Consider the following 22,156-nt stretch of genomic DNA (forward strand, 5'->3'; position numbering starts at 1 on the left):
CATAATGTAAAACTACTTATGAGTAACAACTGGAAGAAGCAACGTAAGAATAATTGTGATTAGTGGAAGGGCTTATACTGTAACTATAAATTATTACAAAAATGTTAACGATTTTGAATTGGCTAAGATATCTTACTACAGTACTTCCACTGCATTTGAATAACTGGATCTAAATTACTTTAAATTAGTCTTTGTATGAGATGATCTTCAGTTTGCTGTTCAGTTACTTAGGTAGCCTTGCTTAAACCTTGTTTTGCATCTTTCAGTGCATAGCAAGTTTGCATTTCGAATATACTTTTTACAGGTGTAGCTAAATCATGAGAGGGCACAGGTCAAACAGTCCAGGAGTGGTAAGTTTACCCCAGAGGTAAGCTAGGAATAATTAGGTTTGTCAAATCAGTCCTGAGACTTGTAGAATGATATTACTGATACAGAATGGGTTAGATGTAAAGAGGAATTAGTTGGTAGTGAAAGTTCTTTACATGTTTAATTTTAACATAATGATGGAATAACCCAATTAAAATGGCTTGTAATTAAATAGTTGAAAATATGTAATTGGAAGGCAAGTGAAAGCACCCAAGGCTAAAGACTTAGCTATATAAAACATTTAAAGTGATAAATGAAGGCTAAGTTTTAGGAAGGCATCTTTTAAATTAATTTGGAAGTTCTGGTTCTTTTAAATACACATTCCTGAAAGCCTCTTGTTAATGTTTCTTGCTTTTGCATTAGAGACTGTTTTGTCATACAGTTTAGAGTCTTGGGTTCTTATTTGTTTGCACATTTATATATAATGTCAAAAGAAGTGCTACGTAAATGAATTTTCTTTGATAATGTAACCTATTGATATTTTGCACTTACATTAGAAATACCAATAGTAATATCTGTAGCAATAAAGTAATCCTTATCTCTCCAAGTAATCCTATTACTCCCCAAGTAATGAGTAAACATGCTACCAGGGAGATCACTTGAGGAAATTTACTTTCACTAAATGTAAATGGCTTTCTTGATTAATTTCAGTCAGTAAACACAAGTGAAAATTATTAATGGTATTTAGTTTGCAAACTCCATTTTATTCATAGTTTGTTTCTGGGTTTTTTTAAAATTAGGTCACAAATCTGGTACATACAGACAGTTAAAACTGGTTATCACTTTGATAATCAGAAGCCTCTGGTATAACACAATCTTCATGAAAACGTAAAACAGAGAGAATACATGGTAATAATCTCTTTGAAAGCAATGGTTGCAAACATCCATGTTTCTAAGAAAATATAACTTTACATATATATTTTAAGCAAGCTATACCTCTTACATAAATTCAGACAATAGAAGGAGTGTGCAATCATAATGCTTATTTTATGGAAAAAATGAAAATTATTATTATTATGACCTAAATGGTTTTAAGTAATTAGAGTCCTCTTGGATTGAATACAGAGTATAAAGATATTTTCCTTAATTTACAACCATCCTGGTCAAAAAGAGCTGGAAAGTTGGTCAGTAAGCAGCATTGATATTACCAAGTAAGTTTAACCTAAATTCTTTAGGTAGAAATTGTAAAGTGTTCCAATTCCAGCTACTTTAGTTAACTGAGTGAGAACAGTCTTCAGTTTTTAAATGAAGACTGTTTAAGGAATTGAGCTTTTTACTAACTTAGTTTTTATGAGAGGGTCATTTTTTAAATCAGGTTTAGAGATTATCTCATGGACTCTAAACATTCTAGTTCCTTAGTTTTCTCAAAGAAAGAGAACTTCAGCAGTAGCAGGATGGACTATCCCACACAAATGCCAGTAGGGGGCAATACTCTGAATAAGTCAAAAGGCCCCCTAGTGTATCAAATAGGAGACAATTCAAACCAGAATGAATCAATGCACACTCCGCCTAGAAGGCTCCTCTGTTTAGAAACTGGAATGAGGATTACCAACACATTTTACACAAACACTCTGGTGTGCCATCCTGTAATGGGGGTGCTTAGTTATCACCCGTGGCATATGAGATTAATGAGCTATTAATTCAACTTAAGCTCTCTATGGAGGCACTAAGGCCATGCAGCTCCTTTTCCAAAAGACATAGAGATAAAAGACAAAGAAGGTAGAGGACTCTGAAAATTTTCTCTGATTTAATTTTCTCTGAAAAGTTAAATTCTACATAATAGTAAGAATGTTTGCTGAAAGAAAACTGACAAGTAAAACTGATTTAAGTGACAGACATTCAAGATAAATTGTACTGAAAATACAATAACAAATTTTGGCCTGATAACCCTCATGCTGTCTTATAGCAAAACACTAAAATTCATGCAACAGAGAAACTGGTGACATGAGGACTTCTTCTCCAGACTTCCTTGGGGGGGGGGCTGGGGGGGAATGGAGAATATACTGTTTTCTTCTGTTTGCTTTCATAATGAATTATTCTTGCTTGTAAATGACTTTCCCAAATTTTCCCAGTCATTTCTGATGAGAAATCATTCTTCAGTAGGAGGAGACCAGGTAAACTTACACGAAAGACATCAGGTGTCTTTTGAGTTCCTTCTGTCAGCTAGAGGAGCCATCAAATAGGTTCCGTAAAACTAACTCCATAACTAAAATGGCTGGTAGAACTGGAACAGGAGTAATCTGTCATTAGTATACTTGTAATAAAATAAAGCTTGTTCTGAAACCACAAGGGCTGGTAAGAAGAGAAGAGCCTGTATAAAAGCAACTGGGTTCTCTAGAAAATGGATACAGTATACAGAATGTGAGAATATACAGAACTCTCACTCAAGTTATAAAAATAGACATGGTTCTTGGACAAAAAGCAAATGAGTAGAAAAGAATTCTCCAAACATGAACTTAAAGACACATCTGTATAAAACAACAAAATGTCATCTCAGAGCTCCGATCAGTCGTCTGTTGAAATGGCTGAAAAGGGGAGATGAACTAGAGACAGACAGGTCAAGAACCCACAGCTGATCTGTCCGACTCTTCTGGTTGGCAGTGTACACTGGTGATCGCAGGCAGAGAGACTGATATATATGTATATATCTGATTGGTTGATGGTGCTTGGTGAATGAATGAGAAAACTCAAGATATAAAGTAATCTCTGAAAGTTTAAATCTTTTAGCTTCTACACTTGACAGTGTTGCACATGAGAAAGGATTCTAGGTGTTATCACCCAGAATCAACCCTGCCATTCACAACTCAAGCTCCATGCCCCCATGGTTTCTATTGTGGCCAAAGGATCAGCCTAGACTAAATATATAATAGAAAATAACTCTGGTCTTGAAATGAAGAGGGGTAGACCAATAACTCGTGCTCAGTACTTATAAATCACAAATACTGAAACTAATGGTCTGTTTCCTTTTGACTGCAAAGGAGATGCCATGAGCTAAAGAAAGTCATGAGAGAAAGTCAAGAAGACATGGGTAGCAGCACCTTTCCATACCCGCCTGGATTTGAAAGGAGACTTTCACTCCTTATTCCTTTCAAACACAAAGTTCATCAGTTGGAAGGGGAAAAAAATGGCTCTAAAGTTAAAGAGTCCCCAGAGAAAATGAGCAGTACATGAAATATGCCCTCTGTGGGCTAAAGGACAAGTTGCAAAACCAGTTAAGACACAAGAGGCAGCCCAAGGTCTTACTTAACTATGGTTTTAGCGTAGTATATAGCACAATATGGGCAGCCCTTTTTCAATCCATTCAACAATTCAGCACCATCCAGGTCCAGTCCAAAAAATTCCTGAAGAGTGGGCTTTCATCTTTGGTACCACCTTACGAGTTATTCTTGGTTTGCAATAGCTGCAAAGAAGCAAAAAAGCTGGTACCTTCACCTTGTCTGTGAGTACAAATGCTGGGACTCTGATCGCTGCAACCACTGAGGCCAATTAAAATAATACTGTAACACACAGGAGTGATACATCCAGTTCCCAGGTTCCAGATAGTAGCAGCCATGCCCATATAGGAGTGGGATCATCCATCCCCACTGGTTAAGGCCTTCGGTTTGTTGTCCTCAGAGTAGAATAAAACACTGTGTTCCCACGGACAAGGAGCTCCACAAGAACCCATGGTCTACTTTTGGACAGGGACTTTAAGTACCACACGTGCCAGGCACAGAAACAGGACTGGCCTATGGCTGTCACACTTGGAGAAGCTTCTGTCTTGGCAGCACAAACTAAAAACTTCGTAGTGTATCCTGGTTTTAGTCCTCTCTCCTGAGTGAAGCAGCCAGGGACTGCCGAGTTCCACAAGCCCTCAATCTAATACTCAGCATTAATTCTCTCCATGGTCTTCTTCCACCCAGGCTACAATTTTCCCTTCCCATCCAGGGATGGCATCATCATCGTGGAAAACCTAGAGAAAGAAAAAAAGCCACCATGAAAAAATTATAAGATAGGGAGTCTCACTAAACATCTGTGGTTGATAAAAAGAAGATCTCAGACATAAAGGATAAAAAAGTATAGAGGAAAGCCTTGAGTTAGAGCCTATGTCCCTTTGGTTTTGTCCCCAAAGTTATAACTGGTAAAAAATATATATATATAGTTGATCCTTGAACAACACAGCGGTTAGAGACACTGCCCGCCCCCCTCCCTGCCCTGGCCCTGGCCCTGTGCAGTCAGAAATCCACATATAACTTCACGGTCGGCCCTCCGTATCCACAGTTCTGCATCCTCAGATTCAACCAGCTGCTGATTGTGTAATACTGTAGTAGGTATTTATTGAAAAGCGTCTGTATATAAGTGGATCCATGCAGTTCAAACTCATACTGTTCAAAGGTCAACTCTGTATGTGTGTATATATATGTATGCCTTATATATCCTTCGTTCAGCATCTATGAAATGGTTAAAGCATCCCTCTAATACTGCTTTGCTCATAGAGGTTTATAAGAATTAATAAATTACTAACCATAGAGCACTCTGGGCTTCTCAAAAGAAAGCAGTACTATAAGCATTTAAAAAATGAGAAAGGGGAAAATTTTTGCCCGAAGCATTGTAAAGAAAGGGTTAGAATGAAAACCAATCTTAACATGTGTGCACGCAGTTCTTTTCATTTATTCATTCAATTCATTTCCTAAGCCACTAATAAATAGAAAGGGTTATTAAAACATTTCAGTGAGAAAATCTTTTTTTTTTTTTTTTTTTTTTTGGCTGCGCCACGCAGCATGCAGAATCTTAGTTCCCCAACCAGGGATCGAACCTGTGCCTCCTGCAGTGGAAGTGAGGAGTCTTAACAACTGGACCGCCAGGGAAGTCCAGGAAATCTTTACAAAATAAAATATTGGCTTTTCCAACCGTTTTCATTCTGTAACCACTATGAGACCACTCGTAATACGTCATGACTCAGAACTCTCTTTCAAAAAAAAAAAACAAAAAAGGTCTGTTTTTGGCAGATGTATTATAGAGAAGTGTAAGCTAAGAAAATAGTCAAGGGGGCTTCCCTGGTGGCGCAGTGGTTGAGAATCTGCCTGCCAATGCAGGGGACACGGGTTCGAGCCCTGGTCTGGGAAGATCCCACGTGCCGCGGAGCAACTAGGCCCGTGAGCCACAATTACTGATCCTGCGCGTCTGGAGCCTGTGCTCCGCAACAAGAGAGGCCGCGATAGTGAGAGGCCCGCGCACCGCGATGAAGAGTGGCCCCCGCTTGCCGCAACTAGAGAAAGCCGTCGCACAGAAACGAAGACCCAACACAGCCATAAAAAAAAAACAACAACAAAAAACACACACAAATACTTAAAATATATTTAAAAAAAAAAAAAAGAAAATAGTCAAGGAGTTGAGAATAAGCATAGATGACTTTGCAGAATTTCCTCATTTTCATTATATGAGAAACTACCACCACAATATACAGTTTCATATATTCATGACAGTTTGTTTATTTTGCTCTACATAGGAAGCAGGAAGTTTTCTAAGGTTTGGCTACAGATAGAAAAGAGACTCCAAAGCCAAGCTTTTGTTCAATGTAGGTTCTTTATTTTCCCTAACAAAACTTTTTCCTTTTTAAAATAAAAATTCTATCCAAGTTTGATCAGAGTGATTAAGACCTTGAACTAAAGAAGCTATCAACTTCTTGGGCCATTCCCTGAACCTTCTCAGTCTAGAGTAATCAACTGGTCGGAGGCACTGGGAAACTCCTCTGACCTGGTTAGGGAACTGAGGTACTTCTGGGTACTAGTCCTTGAGTAGAAGTCTTTGGGGTTCAAGAACAACCAACAATACCACCCAGACTCCCTGTGGATTCTGTACCTCCTCCTTGACAGTGCCAAACTCAGGATCCAGTGCTTTGAAGTGATACCGATGATTTCCCTCCCGGTCAATAGCTGCTTTAAAATCCTTCAGTGTCACCTCCCCCAACCTGCAACAAAAAGAGAGAACACTAAAATAGACTGTTTATCAGTAGGTTGGAAAGATAAGATGTTAGCTTTAAATCCAGGCCCCTGCCAAAGTCTCTGGAGGCAGAAACAGCGTGGCCTTGTTAGGTCACCACCCTTGATAACCCAGAGGATTCTGAAACAGCAGAAGTTAGGGAGCCAGTCACTATTAGGGAATGAAAATGGCATTACAAATGGGTTGGTCTGAGAATTTTAAATAGATTTATTGCTTTGGCAGCAGCCAAATTCCTTTTTTTCTGTTTTACTCTGAAAATAAGACACAAAGTCTCTGAAATCTAATTTGTTAAACTATCAATATGTCTAAATTCTCTTGATTTCCTTCTTTGCAACAATTCCATTTCTATAGGCTGGTAGAATTAAATCAAGCATCACCATCTTTACTTCAGAAAGCTCCCCTCTAACACAAACCAAGCAAGACTCTTTAGGAAAGGGAAATCTTATCACCTGTCTCAGCAGTTGGTTCCAGAGTTTAAAAATCTTTATTTCAAAGCCATTTACCTTAGAAGGGAGTATATTAACGGAGTGTTTGAAGGTTTTTAACATGAATTCTCTATAGGTTAGCTGCAGTCATCAAATAGTAACAAAGATCAACGAGTAATAAGTAGCCCTGGAATGCCAGGCTGTAATCCAAAGCTATCAGCAGAAGCTATTTTGAACACTTAAAAAACTGTTATTCCTAACTTGGAGCATCTTTGCATATCAGGATTGGAAGCACTATTATTGTGTCTGTACCTTGTAATGCCACTGGTTAGTGGTGAAACTAGAACTTGAATCTCTATCTCCTGTGCCCTTCTCACTACACTGCTTCTCAAACACCTTACAGCTGGTTAGATGGGCAGTAACTAATGATTCTGCCTTCCTGTCCTTTTTAAAGGAGAAATAATGATCCCAGAATCTCACCTCTTTGGTATATTGACCATGAAGGGCGTAAGTGACCGGTCAGTGAAATAGAGCACCTTCGTGCAGGCGCTGCTGACAGTCGGAGAGCTCTGTGAGTGAGGCAACTCTGCAATCAGAGAGAGACTTTGTGGTCAGAACATTCAATTTGCTTCCAACAACCCATCATTTCTAGTTTATTCAAAATGTCCCAGGAGAATGAAGCTGCCTGAGGTCATAGCACAGTTTTCACACTCTTGCCAAACACCTTGTCCACAGGGCGTGTGACCCACAGGAAGTCACCACTGGGGCCACTAAGACAAGAGGTGCTTCAGACATGGATGCTATCACAAGGACCATCATTTCTCACCCGTCCCAGCTGATTCTAGCAGGGGAACAGCAACTGTTCTGACAGGCACTGTTGCCAAGAGTCAAAAGAGGTCAGAGAAGCCAGGCAAGATTTCAGCTAGGGCAGAATGGACACACAGCAGGAGCTGCAGAAGGCACTGGGAAACTCCTCTGGGAAACTGACCTGCGGAGGTCAGTGGTAGAGAATGCACATGCACTTCATGAAAAGACAAATGATTAGGAACAAGAAACACAGGAGCAAAGTAACCGTAGAAACTCAGATTCCAAGAGGCCTTATATTTCCAGTCTAAAAGGCAAAAAGTCTACTTTTATCCCTTAGCTACATAGGATCTATATGTGTTGGTCCCTGTGGTTTTTTTTTTTTTTTAATAAATTTATTTATTTTTGGCTGCGTTGGGTCTTCATTGCTGCATGCAGGCTTTCTCTAGTTGCGGTGAGCGGGAGCTACTCTTCGTTGCCATGCGTGGGCTTCTCATTGGAATGGCTTCTCTTGTTGCGGAGCACGGGCTCTAGGCTCGTGGGCTCAGTAGTTGTGCCTCCCGGGCTCTAGAGCACAGGCTCAGTAGTTGTGGCGCCCAGGCTTAGCTGCTCTGCGGCATGTGGGATCTTCCCCGACCAGGACTCAAACCCATGTCCCCTGCACTGGCAGGCGGATTCTTCACCACTGCTCCACCAGGGAAGCCTGGTGCCTGTGGTTTTTAACTCAAATTTCTTAATCCATATCTTGTCTCTATTCTTTGTATAGGTACTTATGGAAAAATTTAATCAACGAGTTATTTGTGATTATGACTTTAAGAGAATAGAAGAAAAGACCAATTAAAAACTTTTATCACAAGGACCAAAAACAATAATTAAACTTTTATTAAAATATCTCCTGCAATTCCAGCTACACGTTTTCTTCATTTATTCTAGGCATTGATCCCAATCAAACAGGCAGCCACCAGAGAGCAGTTCTAGGAAGGGGTTTTCTGGTTTTTTGGTTTTTTGGTTTTTGTTTTTGATTTTTTGGCCGCACAGCATGGCTTGTGGGATCTTAATTCCCCAACCAGGGATCAAAACAGGGCCCTTGGCATTGAAAGGTTGGAATCTTAACCACTGGACGGCCAGGGAATTCCCTAGGAAGGGGTTTAAAATAAGGAAGTAGGAGGGATGAATAATACAGGAGAGAAAGACAAGGGAACATTCTCTCTTTGCACCGCAATCAATCAGTTTTCAGAATTTTTTTCAAAGAATGCCAATTATTGAAACCTACATGCCACGATGTTCCTTTGACTCCAGCACCTAGAACAGGGCCTGGCACACACTGGCTTTTTAATAAAATAAAATATTCCCTTTTATCATTAAATTTATGATTGATCCTTTCACTCATTCATTCAACAAACATTTACTGAGCACTTACCATGCACTAGATTTTGAGAATATAAAATTAATTATATGTCTCTGACCTCAAAGATTTCACAGTCCAGTATAGATGACAGGTATGATAATAAATAATTACAGTACACTAAAATTAGATTGGTACAAACTGCACAAGAAGACTGAAGATGGAGCAGTTAATTCTACCTGGAAGAGGTCAGAAAGGTCCCATAGTTGGAGAATTGTTAAACAAAGCACCTAAAAAATATATCAGATACAGAAGTTGGAAAGGGCATTCCCAGAATGAAGGATACTTGTAAAGGCATGAAAAGGGATGGATCATGTATTTATAAAACTGAAAGTCAACTAGTAAGGCTGGAGTGTAAGTAATACATTGGGAAGTAATTAATGGACGATGAGGATAATAAAGTAAGCAGGGCCAGATCACAAACGACTCCGCCAGGCTAAGATGTTTAGATATTAGTCTTAAGCTCTGGGGAGATATTAAAAGGAAGTGATACAATCAGACTGGCATTTTAGAAAGGTCAGTCTAGCAGCAAGAATGGGTCTAGTATGGGTTGGATGGGACAAATTCTGGAAACAGTAATCCCATTAAGAGGCAATTAAAATAATCTGAAAGATGAGGAAGGGTAAGATATAGCCCTGGAGCTAGACAAGGGATGGATTTGAGAGACCTTTAGAAGGTAAAAGTCTTAGTACTTTGGATATAGTTGAACATCAAGATAAAAGGGAAAGGGAAAAATAACTAAGATTTATGATCTAGGAAAACAGATGCATGGTAGTTACCAGTACCTAAGATAGGGGAACAGAAGTGTCATCCATTTAAAATGTTTACTGGGTGCCTATTATGTATCAAGTACTAGAGATACAAAAATAAACCAGGTACAATTCCCACCCATTAAGGAGCTCAAAGTCTAGTGGGGTAAAATAGCAAAAGAGTTATAATATAATAAAATAAAATATGAAAATAATATTGCTATGGACTCAGTTGTGTCCTCCCCAAATTCATATGTTGAAGCCCTAGACTCCCATGTGACTGTATTACAGATAGCGCCTTTGAGGAGGGATTAAAGTTAAATGAGGTTATAAGAGTGGAGCCCTGATCCCATAGAATTGGTGCCCTTATAAGAAGAGGAAGAGACACCAGAGCACTCTGTCTCCACCACGTGAAGACACAGCAGGTAGGCAGCCATCTGCAAGCCAAGAAGAAAGCCCTCCTTCAGCAGAACCTGACCACACTGGCATCCTGATCTTGGGACTTCCAGCCTCCATAACTGTGAGAAAATAAATTTCTGTTGTTTAAGTCACTCAGTTTATGGTATTTTGTTATGGCAGCCCAAGCTGACCGACAAAATGTTATGTACACATTTTAGGTGAATTTGAAGGTAAGAGTATGTCAAATGCCACACAGAGGTCTAGTAGATAAAGACAGGTTTGGTAAACAGGTCATTGATGACATTAGTGAGAGGAGCTTCAGGTGACTAATGAAGAAGGCTGAGTTGGATCACACAGACTTTTTGAGTAAAACAGAAAAAGATTAATGAGGGAAAAACAGTCTTACTCAACATTAACTCATGTGATAAAATGATAATTGCTGTTTCAGGGTGACAATACTATAAAAATCATATACAAAAACCTCAGAGAATAAACGACCCAGAAACATAGCCTTGTGTATACATGTGTGTGTAAATTTAATACATGATTTTAAAAGGCATCACAAATCAGTTTTAGCTTCTAAGTTTAGGTTTATGATCCATTTGGAGTTGATTTTTTGTATATGGTATGAGGTATGGGTCAATGCTCTTTTTCTGAATCATTTGTTGAAAAGCCTATCCTTTTGTCATCAAATAGTTTTTGCACTGTTGTTGAAAATCAACTGGCCAAATATAAGTAAGTCTATTTCTGAACTTTCTACTCTGTTCCAATGACCTATGTGTCTATCCATTCACCTATACTGCACTGTCTTGATTACTCTAACTTTATAGTTAGTTTTGCAATCAGGTAGTGTGGCCCTTCAATTACTTTATTTTTTCTCAACTTTTTTTTTTTTTGAACTATTCTAGCCTCATCCATATAAATTTTAGTATCAGCTTGTTTATATCTACGAAAAGTCTGATAGGATTTTTATTAGAATTGCATGAAGCTATAGATCATTTGGGGAGAATGAACCATCTTCACAATGTTGAGCTATGTTTTCCCCACCTAACAAGGCTGCTTCCCAATTAATATGATGCTGATAAACAATTTTGTAAGTGGTAAAAAACTATGTAATAAAAACCAGATTATTTTTAAAATCTATCATCTCCCTTGTTTCTATTTGTTCCATGTTTTTTGTTCCTTTTCTCTTTTATCCTCTTTTTCTCCTCGCCTTTGGAGTGTGTATGTGTGTATGTGTATGTATGTATATATATGTATATCTGTATGTATATATATATGTATATATGTATGTGTACATGTATATATTTTGGTATTGTCTTCAAAGCCCAGTGTGTTTAGATTCTCAGTTTGGATACACCATTTCAACATGTAAACTATATTTTAAATAATGAGGTATTTTACTTTTTTTCCTATTGGATTGGGTATTTTTACAATTCCTTTTTATCTCCACTATTAATTTTTTTATTTAATTCTTTAAAAATTTAGTGGTCGCTCTTGGATTTAAATACACATCTTTAATTAGTCAGTCAGCTTTCAAATGATATTTACTGCATCACATGTAATGTAAGAACTACAGAAGTGACAACAGTAGAGTCCTAATTCCTCCACCCCAATCTCTGTATTATTGTCATACATTTTACTTTCACATATGGCATAAACCAGTAATACATCAATATATTTTTTGCTTTAAACAGCCTGTTATCTCTTAGAGCAATTAAAAATAAGGGGGAGAAGGTCCTTTATATTTACCTTCATTTTAACCACTTCTTTTTGCATCTCCCAGTTTCTTTCGTATCATACTCTTCCTGTCTGATGAAATTCCTTTAACATTTCCTGCAGTGCAAGTCTGCTTGTAATGAATTCTCTTGGTTTTGTGTAAAAAATATATATATACTCTCTAGCTACAGAATTCTAGCTTTTTATAGAATTCTAGTTTTTTTTCTTTCAGTGCTTTAAAAATGTCCCCCCACTATCCTATAACTTGCAAGGTCTGATAAGAAATCTGTAATTCTCATCTTTGTTCTTCTGTATGTAATAATTTTCCCCCTCTCTGGTTACCTTCAAGATTTTCTCTTTTCTTTGATTTTCAGCAATTTGACTCTTTTGTTGTTGTTCTTGCTATTTATACTTCTTGGAATGCTCAGCACTTCTTGGATCTGTAGTGTGATGTTTTTAAGCATTTCTGGAAAATAATTGGCCTTTATCTCTTCAAATACTTCTTCTGCCCTGTTCTATCTCTTCTTGTTCAGGGATTCTAATTACTTGTATCTTAGTCCATTTGATATTGTCCCACAACTACTGGATGCTCTGGGTTGTTTGTTTTTTCCTCTCTCCTACTCTTTCTCTTTTTGTATTGCAGTTTGGGTAATTTCTATTGACCTATCTTCAAGTTCACTGATTCTTTCCTTAGCTGTGTTGAGTCTTCTGATGACCCTGATGAACCTGCTGAAGGCACACTTTTTTTTAAAAATTTATTTATTTATTTATTTTTGGCTGTGTTGGGTCTTCGTTGCTGCACGCGGGCTTTCTCTAGTTGTGGTGAGCGGGGGCTACTCTTCATTGCGGTGCACAGGCTTCTCATTGTGGCGGCTTCTCTTGTTGCAGAGCATGGGCTCTAGGCGAGTGGGCTTCAGTAGTTGTGGCACACGGGCTCAGTAGTTGTGGCTCGGGGGCTCTAGAGCGCAGGCTCAGTAGTTGTGGCACAGGGGCTAGTTGCTCCGCAGCATGTGGGATCTTCCCAGAGCAGGGCTCGAACCCGTGTCCGCTGCATTGGCAGGCAGATTCTTAACCACTGCACCACCAGGGAAGTCCCTGAAGGCACTCTTCATCTTTGTAATATTTATTTTTATTTCTAACATTCCATTTGACTCCTTTTCATAATTTCCATATCTTTGCTAAAATTCCTCACCTGTACATGCATTATATTAACATTTTTACTTCAGCCATTAACACAGTTTTTAAAAATTCCTTTTCTGATGGTTTCAACATCCTAGTCATATCTGAGTCTACTCTTGAATAGACGCTTATTGACTCTTGACAGTGGCTTATATTTTTCTTGCTTCTTTGGATGCCTCATAATATTTTATTGACTATCAGACATCATGTGTAAGACAGTAGAGACTAAGGTAAAAAAGGTTTATGTCTAGAAATGGGCACACTGCTTGTACTTCCCGGCCATTGGTGGGGACAGCTAAGCCAATCTAGTCAGGAATTGAGCTGGGATTGGGATTTTTGTTAAGGTTACTTTCAGCACGCCATCACCTTCAAATTTCTCTAGGGTTATGTTTAGGAAGGCAGCTGGTTTGCTGGAGGGTTTTTCCTCAATGTTCCTGCTCCACCCTCAACTTTAGACTTTACTTGTGTGCCTGTGCCGTGTGAAGAGAAGTCAGTCTCTTCACACGTGTGCCCCTCCCACAGAGGCAGACTGCTATTGCTTCTTACCCGGTACTTGCTCATCTGGTGGTGAGGGATGAGGGGGGCTTCTCTGTTGTCATGATCCAACCTCAGTCTTGAGGGTGGGGCTTTCTCAGTGATCCTACTCTTTCCCCAGTGGTAGGCAACCTCTACTGATACAGTTTCCTGCCACTCCCCTGGGGTACAGAGTGCTTTCATTCTATTTTCTTCCCCCTAGCTGAAATAGGTCTTCACCTTTGCCTGGGAAAGGGAGGGAGGGGCAACAGAATTTGCTGCCCTTTCTTAGTGGCTTAAGACTTTTGTTCTTTAAGGGACAAAGGTCCAGATGGGGCTTCACATTTTTCCAGCAGTGACAGGTGCTCCCCTCCTCTGGGCCTCCACCACCAAAACAGGTTTTCTCTAGACTCTGTTCCCACAACAAATCTTTGTCATAAGCACCCAAATGGAAGTCGATGGAAGAGTCAGCAAGTAGGTGCAAACTATTCTTGCATTCATGGCCCCCAGGGTTCCTATACTCTCTGCTCAGCCTTTCACAATTCATTAAAATCTTAGCTGTTTGTATGGTGGTCCCATCTTGCTCCTATGCTCTGCCACAAGTGAGCAAGTGCTGTATCCTATCTGCCCACTGAGGGACCTGTTTACATTTCTGGCTAGTTAGCCACCCTCTGATTTCATCTCTCTGATGGATTCAAGAAAGTTATGGTATTTTAGACTATTCAACCTTTTCTTTCTGTTAGCATAGGAAGAAGGCTCCTTCCAGGTCTTTTTTAAAATTCACTTTTTAAAAATTGAGGTAAAATTCACAAAACTCACCATTTTAACCATTTAAAGTGTACAATTCAGTGGCATTTAGTACATTCACAGTGTTGTGTAATCATCACTATCTAGTTCCAGAACATTTTCATTATCCTTAAAAGAAATCTTGTACCCATTAAACAGTCACTCCCTTCCTAATCCTGACATCTATCTAATCTACTCTGCTTTCTGTCTCTATGGATTTTCCTGTTCTGGACATTTCATATAAAAGGATCCATCCAAATTGTGCCCTTTTGTGTCTGGCATCTTTCACTTAACATTTTCAAGGTTCATCCATGTTTTAGCAGGTATCAGTACTTCATTCCTTTTTATGGCTGAATAATATTCCACCGTATGCATATATAAGAAATTGTTTATCCACTCATCAACTGATGGACATTTGGCTTGCTTCCACCTTTTAGCTATTGTGAATAATTCTGCTATGAACATATGTGTACAAGTTTTCTTTTTTTGAACACTTGCTTTTAATTCTTTTGGGTATATACCTAGAAATGGAATTGCTAGGTCATATAGTAATTCTATGTTTAACTCTTTGAAGAGCCACCGAAGTGTTTTCTACAGTGGCTGTACCATTTTACATCCCCACCAGCAACGTATAAGGGTTCCAATTTCTCCACATCCTTACCAACAATTGTTATTTTCCATTTTTTTGGAACCACCTAGTAGGCATGAAATGGTATCTCACTCTAGTTTTGGTTTACATTTCCCTAATAACTAATGATTTTAAGCATATTTTCATGTGCTTATTGGTCAATTATTTATCTTCTTTAGGGAAATGTCTATTCAAGTCCTTTGCCCATTTGTTATCAGATTTTTCTGTCTTTTGTTATTAAGCTGTAAGAGTTCTTTATATATTGTTCATCCTAGGCCCTTATCAGATATATGATTTTCAAATATTTTCTCCTATTCTGGTTGTCTTTTCACTTTCTTGTTAATGTCCTTTGATGCAAAATAGTTTTCAGTTTTGATGAAGTCCAATTTTTCTATTTTTTTCATGCTTTTGATGTCTAAGAATCCAAGGTCATGAATATTCCCCCCTGTGTTTTCTTCTGAGAGCTTCATAGTTTTAACTCTTGTGTTTAGGTCAATAATGCACTTTGAGTTAATTTTTGTACATGGTGTGAGGTAGGGGTCCAACTCTATTCTTTTGCATGTGTATATCAGTTGTCCCGACACCATTTATTGAAGATACTATTTGCTGGTCAAATGATCATAGATGTATGGGTTTTATCTGAACTCTCAATTCTATTCCACTAGTCTACTGTATTACTTTTTAAATAATTATTGTTGTTGTTTTTCCTTAAGAGTAAATGGCAAGACAGGACGTGGGTTCAGAGAGAAGATTACTCTTTTAGGAGATTTGACTGTAGTGAAAAGGAGAAAGAGCATAGCCTTGCATATCTCACATGCCACACGCAACACCAGATTATTTGCATATAATATTGTATTTAATGCTCATAATCCTTCACGATTATCTCCATTACATAAATGTGAAAACTAAAATACATTAATTAATACTCTTGCCCATGATATACTCTGCTGATAGCTACAAGTGCATCCCAGATCTGTTTGATTCTATACTCCATCTTTTTCCCACTCTATTGTTTTGTGTCCAGTTTTGCACATGAGTTTGAAGTGCCTTTCAATCTACAGAGATATCCAGTTGGCATTCAAAAATATAGGCCTGAAGCTCAGAAAAGGTTTGGAGTTAGAGATGAAAGTTTAAGAATAATTGGCACCCAAGAGTAGTTGAAGCCATGGAAGTAGAAGGGATCACCTATAAAGAATATGAGACCTAAGTCTAGACCTTAGTGGAATCTCAGGGCACATTCAAGGGTTAGACAGAGAAGGAGAAGAAGAGGAGGTTGTATCTAGTTCATGAGACTACAATCCAGTGAGGGCAAGTACCAAGTCCATCTTGTTCATCTCTATACCTCCAGTGTCTAACAAGGGTGCTACATAATGGACGCTCAGTAAATATCCGTTGAATGAATAACTGGTTGGTAGTGAAGTTAAAGGAGAAAAATGTTTCCAGAAGAAGACTGTTCAAGAATAGTAAATGCTTTTGAAAAGTCTATGGAAGATAAGGTATGAAAAGTAACCACTTTGATTAGGCAACGAGAAAGTCAACGGTGATCCAACAAAAAGAACACTAAGTGGAGTAACTGAGTAAAAGTCCAACTAGTAGATTAAGAATTGAATGGGAAGTAAGGATGAAAAAAGAGCAATTGCAGACTATTCTTTCAAGAAGTTTGACATAGGGGAATAAGAGAAGTAAGCCAGTAGCTAGAGGGCTAGCAAGTTACACAAGTGTTTGTATTTCTAGATGAGAGACATTTCAGCTTATTTGTAAATATAGATATTAGATTAACACCCTAGTTTATAAGAAGCTCTGAATTTATTTGTAGTATTTTAAATAAGTAATTCATATACACAAGAGAATTATTCCAGGGAGGGAGAAATTTATTAGACGTCTGAAAAAGAATTTCCAAACATTTAGCCTACGTACACTGGCAGTTTATACTAACCTAAAGGAAGTACTGAAGAGGATAACAATAAAATAAAAACCCTATCAAGAAAACAGAAATGACTGGGTCAAAACAATGTTAGAAAAAGAAACTGAAACTAATTTTGGTACTAACATAATCTGTTTCATTCCCAGTGTAAAGGTCTCATTCAAGAGGAAAAGATATCTGGAGGCTTGAGAATACTATCTTATCTACTCTACAAAAAAAATTTTACCTTTCATATTTGTGCAAATGCTTTAAATGTTTTACTTTAGATTTTGTTTATTAATGTGGTTTTAAAAATTATATATTTAACATATAAATCTGGTATGGTCAGCCTTTAACTATTTGGTTTTTATAAATTATTATTTAGATACTTTTAGATTAGGCCTGGGTAAACTATAAAAGGTAAGAAAATGTGAATGCTATTAGACCAAAAGGTAAGATACAAAGTAAAATAGAAATTACTAGGCAGGGTAGATTTCCAACCTGTCAGAATTAACAAGGCAAAAAGATGTAATGAGTGGGCACAGGGCAGGTTAAAACAAACTGAATGACCTATGCACTCAAAGTTTTAATGAAAGTCCACAAAGAAATTAAACTTCTTGCCTCTAGGAAGAACTGGAAATTTTCTGTGCTATTTGGAACTTTAGGGTGATTTGTATGTGTGTTTGTTTTTTTATATTTTGCTTTGCTTGGTGTAACTATTTTGAGCTTGTATATTTCCAAAGATATTTTATTTAAGATATTTTAGCCTCTCTGAATCAGCAGCACCTTGCACGTGGCCAAATGGTACTTGGGGTAATGGTGGTGGTGATGATGATGTTACGGGTCTTCACAGTCCTAGAAATAACTCAATTCTAGTATTGCTGCAGAAACAACGTATTACAAGAGTGAAGTACTACAAGAAAAACTCTATCCCCAAAATATCAGTAGCATAAAAAATACTAAGCTTCTGATCTAATATGCTAGGAGTCCTTACTGAGCAATAATGAGTACTTACTTGAATTAGGGGGCCAGGACTCCCGGTATTCACTAACTGCTTGAGTTCTGGGTGACTTGCCCCGAACCTGGGGAGCCACACAAAAATCACAAGAGTTATAATCAGTGGGAGAATTCAACCAAGAAATTTAAATCCTAAAGGTGTACCTAAAATATATACTTTTCTACCACCTCTTTTTCCGCAGTATATAAAATTGGACATGTTTATCCTAACAATAAAAATGTACATTTATAAAAAGCTTTTTAGTTTCCAAAGTTTTCCCCATATATTTCCCATATACAATGCCAAGTTCATTCGGGGGGGAAGAGGACAGAGAATAAGCAGTAAAGGGACACCTGTGGGTCAAGAACCACAATTCCTTAGACAGTTACACAGTTGCCAAGAGCAAGAGTTACCCGTGAACTCCCTCCCTGGACTGTCATACCATGATGAACAATCAGCTCCCCAGAGAGGAAAACCAGAGAGAAAAGCAACTGCAATCTGCAGCAGGGTCTTATATCTTAGCACTGCCTTCATCTGCATTAAAATTGATAAGACCAAGCTTCTTTGGGGGAATAAGAGAAACACCACCGAAAGAGGGTTACCCTTCTGTCCTGTTTCCTCTGGGTCTCCATGGCGTGCAGGCGCTCCATGAGGCTGGAGATGCCCTGCTCCAGGCTGTCGATGGTGTGGTGCTGAGGGTCGTGGCCACTGAAGCTGTTGCGCAGGCTGCGGAGGGCATCCCGAACAAGCTGCAGGTCGCTGCTCTGTGGGCAAAAACGGGGTGCTGCTGGCACGGCACGCTGCCATGTCATTAACCACATCCCAGCTGCTGGGCTTAAGAAGATACAGGGGAGAGGTTTCCAGAAGAGATCTTTTATTTTTGAGGGAGGAGGTGTAAACTGTAGAAAATTTTCCTCCACAGATACAAGCCCACCGTTTGCCCACTAACTCTTAATTTTGGATAGCAAGTGCCTCACAACTTTACACACCCAACAGATGCGAGAATTGGGGAATGGGGATATGAAAGGCCTACTCCCCCGGCCATGGCTAGGGTACTCTTCTGGTTTTGGCTGGAAGTGGCAAGTCTGTACTCAAATCCTAAGCACCTACCCCTCTGTGAGTGACTGAAGCAGCTCCTTTTCCTGCCACTGGAAGGAGAAAACCATTGCTTTGAGGGTTGTGACTGCTGCAGTGGGTCACCTATAGCGGCAAGAAGAAATGACGCTTGTATAATGGAGAATTCCAAAGTGAGATGTCCCGCCTTATTTTTCCTCTTTACACTGGTCACCTCCTGACACAGTGCAGAGATTTTTTCCCCTTTTGTTCACTGCTATATCACCAATACTTGACACTCAGAAGGCACTGCTGAATGCAGAGTGAACAAAATGAAAACCTCGCCTGGAGGCCCCAACCTAGCCCCTGCCTGGCCCCTGGAGGGCCTGAGAATGCTGTTCCAGCACCTCCTGCCTTTGCTTCAGTAATAGAAAAAAAAAAAAAAAAAAGAACAATGACTAGTATTTTTTGAGCCTAACTCTGTGCCAGGTGGATCTACCAGGACTGTGTTTAGTAACTTAATGGGTTATCTTATGTACTCTTCATAATGACAGAGAAGGCCACTGTCATTTTCCAGATGAACGTTATTTCTAAGGTTCAAAAGCGAAGCAAATGGAGGTACACAATGGTAAGAAAGTAATAAAGCTGGAATCTGAAACCAGACTTTCTTATCCCAGAACCCGCACTTGTAACCGCCTCGCCAAATCGCCTCCTGACAAACTGACCTGTGGTGTTGGTTCAGCCCTGAGTCAATAACAGAATCTCCCTCTTTGCCCTTGTAAACATGGGAGGGAGACCCCGAGTGCTAGGTTACCTCCTCTGCCTCTCTTTTCATACAGTGAGCCAAAAGGACGTCTTTGTGTTCCAGCTCCCGTTCCAGATCCACCTGCAAATCAGACACTCCATCAGAAAAGGACTTGTTCGGGTCACAGGGGCAGGAAAGTCAGTGGCGGAACGTGTCCCCACCTGCTGGTAACTGGCCTCAGAGAGCTTCCGAAGTGCTTCCTCCAACTTGGCCTGGTACTGCTTCAGGAGGCGGTCCTTCTGCCCCAGTTCTTTCTGCAACAGAGACACAGCCTTCAGATGCACGGCAGAGCCAAGGACATCCAACGCTTCACCTGCTGTGATGCAGTTTCCACCTGAGGAAAGCAGAGCCTCAGAGGGAACAGCCCTTTCCTCAAGCTGCACGGGAAGACGTCACATACCATGGGAGCCTCACATGGAGCAAAGGGTTCTGGGAAAGGGAAGGAGGACGGGAACTACCATTAGCAGGAGGACCACTGTGTGCCATCCATGCTAGAGGTAAAGGTTAAGACTGAAGTGCAGTTTCCAGACCCCTAGTTCTGTGTTCTTGCTCCTAGCCATGCTATCTACCTTCAGGGTTAGTGGATCAAGGGAACTCAGAAAAGGATTTCCTTGCAGAAAGCAAGGATGAGAACAGAGTACTTAAGTGCTGTTTGAACAACAGCAACAATAGGCTGTTCCCCAAAGGTCAGATGGAAATAACTTCCAAACTGATATACATTCTTACTTTATATTCTCCCAAGAGCCGATTCCTCTCGTCTAGCTTCCTCTGCAGATCCACCTGCAAGAAGAGTAAGAAAGAATTCATTGGTGTGGAAGTATTGTCTGCCAATCCAGTAGGAAACCAGCTACTTAGTAACTGGAGTTGATGTTGGCAGTTACAGCACAGAGAGGGCATGACTATGGTAACAACACACAGCCGCTCTCCACATCTTCAGTGAGATAATCAGACTGTAGAACCACAAGGCAGCCTCAGTGTCTCAGTGCCCTCAAAGTTGAAGGGCTCGAGGCCAGGGTGGCATGGGCTTTCACCTAGGAACAGAGAGGGGTCTGATGGGGAAGAGACCTAACAGGACTTTATACTGTATCCTACTTTGCTACCTGGGGCTCAGTGAAGTCCAAGTTCACTCTTTCAACTCACGTTCTGGTTGTGCAGCTCATCTTTGTCCATATTTGCCCTCAGTAGTTCTTGTTTGAGCTGAAGGACAGACGTGTCCTGCTGAGTCAGCCTCTGCTGCAAGGCATCCTGGGGAGAAAGCACACTCACTACTGTGGTCCCAACGCATCAATCGGCCAGTTATCACTAAACGGGGAGACAAAAAGAGTACGGGGTCTTGCCACAAGGAGATGAGCAGAAATTTTTCTGTTCCCTTCCAGGACACTAGAATCTAAAGGAAAATCCCATCCATTGTCCTACCAAGCTGATGGAAACCTGATTTTTTCCTCCATCCATTACTTGCCCCTACATTCCACTGCGTTGCTGACAGCTTCATGGCCTAGAGGAAGAATAAGTGGCCTTTGGGATCAGGCAGACCTAGTCTCAAATTACACGTCTACCACTTGCTGACGTGACAGTGACCTTGGACAATGCACTCTCCCTCCTCCCTCTCTGGCTTTCTTCTCTGTATCTTGGGCCTATAAATACTCAATCTAGATGAGCTCTTTTGTCCTAGAGGGCTGGGCCCTGTCACTGTCTGACACCCTGCTCATGTAGGAGCCCTGGAATCACTGCCACCCTGCCTTCTAGAGCCCTGCTCCTGCCCTGCCTCCACTGCTTTCCGGTGCCTAGTCCGGACCAGGATTGGGATTCTATTTCCATGTTCAGAAATGTTCTTAGACTGATGGTTCCTCTTCCCAGTTCATAGGATACTACAAGCTTTAGGCTATCTTTCTCTTAGCTTGGACCATCTTGGTTTCCACCAGGCCTCAGACAAGGTGGGTTGTACATACTTATTTTAAAGGATCAGCTGTGACACAATCCTCCAACCATGGTGACTTCAAATGGAACTGATGGACTGGAGCTGCATCCCAGGGGATTTGCCCTGAGTTTTCTCTCTTTACAGACTGCAGAGAAATGGTGTAGGCTCTGGAGAATGTGGGAGCCCATTCTTAACTATGCTGTCTTGCCATGACAGTACATGGCAAGGTGGTCTAAGATGCCCTTGGCACCAGTGGTGCAGAGGAACGTTTCCCAAAGTGTGCTCCATGGGATGTTAATAAGTGTTACATGGGGGGAAAAGCACTTCTGTGGTTAACAGTCTAACTTTTTTTAGGCCAACCTCTTTAGGACAGACCTTCTCTGGTCCTTTAATATGCTGTTATTCATTGTGACTCTTCAAGCACGTAGAGCACTGCTTTTTATTTGAGCATGAAACATGCTGTTTTCTGGAGTATCTCAAAGGACTAAGGCTACAGAATATACTCTGGAAAACGTTGCTGAGTTA

General features: G+C 39.9%; 1 protein-coding gene across 7 annotated transcripts in view; it reads right to left on the reverse strand.

Moving 5' to 3' along the window:
- Positions 1-1,049: 1,049 nt before the first annotated feature.
- Positions 1,050-22,156, reverse strand: part of DIXDC1 (DIX domain containing 1) — a 74,717-nt gene continuing 53,610 nt past the window's right edge. For all 7 annotated transcript variants that reach the window (XM_082343505.1, XM_082343503.1, XM_082343504.1 and 4 more), the window contains 10 exons: positions 20,854-20,958; positions 20,440-20,493; positions 19,875-19,967; positions 19,723-19,794; positions 18,966-19,055; positions 18,458-18,619; positions 17,874-17,940; positions 7,254-7,359; positions 6,208-6,316; positions 1,050-4,318 (listed from right to left, as the gene is read on the reverse strand). In XM_082343505.1, coding sequence (XP_082199631.1) covers positions 4,238-4,318; positions 6,208-6,316; positions 7,254-7,359; positions 17,874-17,940; positions 18,458-18,619; positions 18,966-19,055; positions 19,723-19,794; positions 19,875-19,967; positions 20,440-20,493; positions 20,854-20,958 — 939 coding nt within the window. In that variant the 3' untranslated portion in view covers positions 1,050-4,237. The remainder of the gene's footprint in view (positions 4,319-6,207; positions 6,317-7,253; positions 7,360-17,873; positions 17,941-18,457; positions 18,620-18,965; positions 19,056-19,722; positions 19,795-19,874; positions 19,968-20,439; positions 20,494-20,853; positions 20,959-22,156) is intronic.

This window comes from Balaenoptera borealis (assembly GCF_965194805.1).
Source record: "Balaenoptera borealis genome assembly, chromosome: 11".
Taxonomy (NCBI): Eukaryota; Metazoa; Chordata; class Mammalia; order Artiodactyla; family Balaenopteridae; genus Balaenoptera; species Balaenoptera borealis.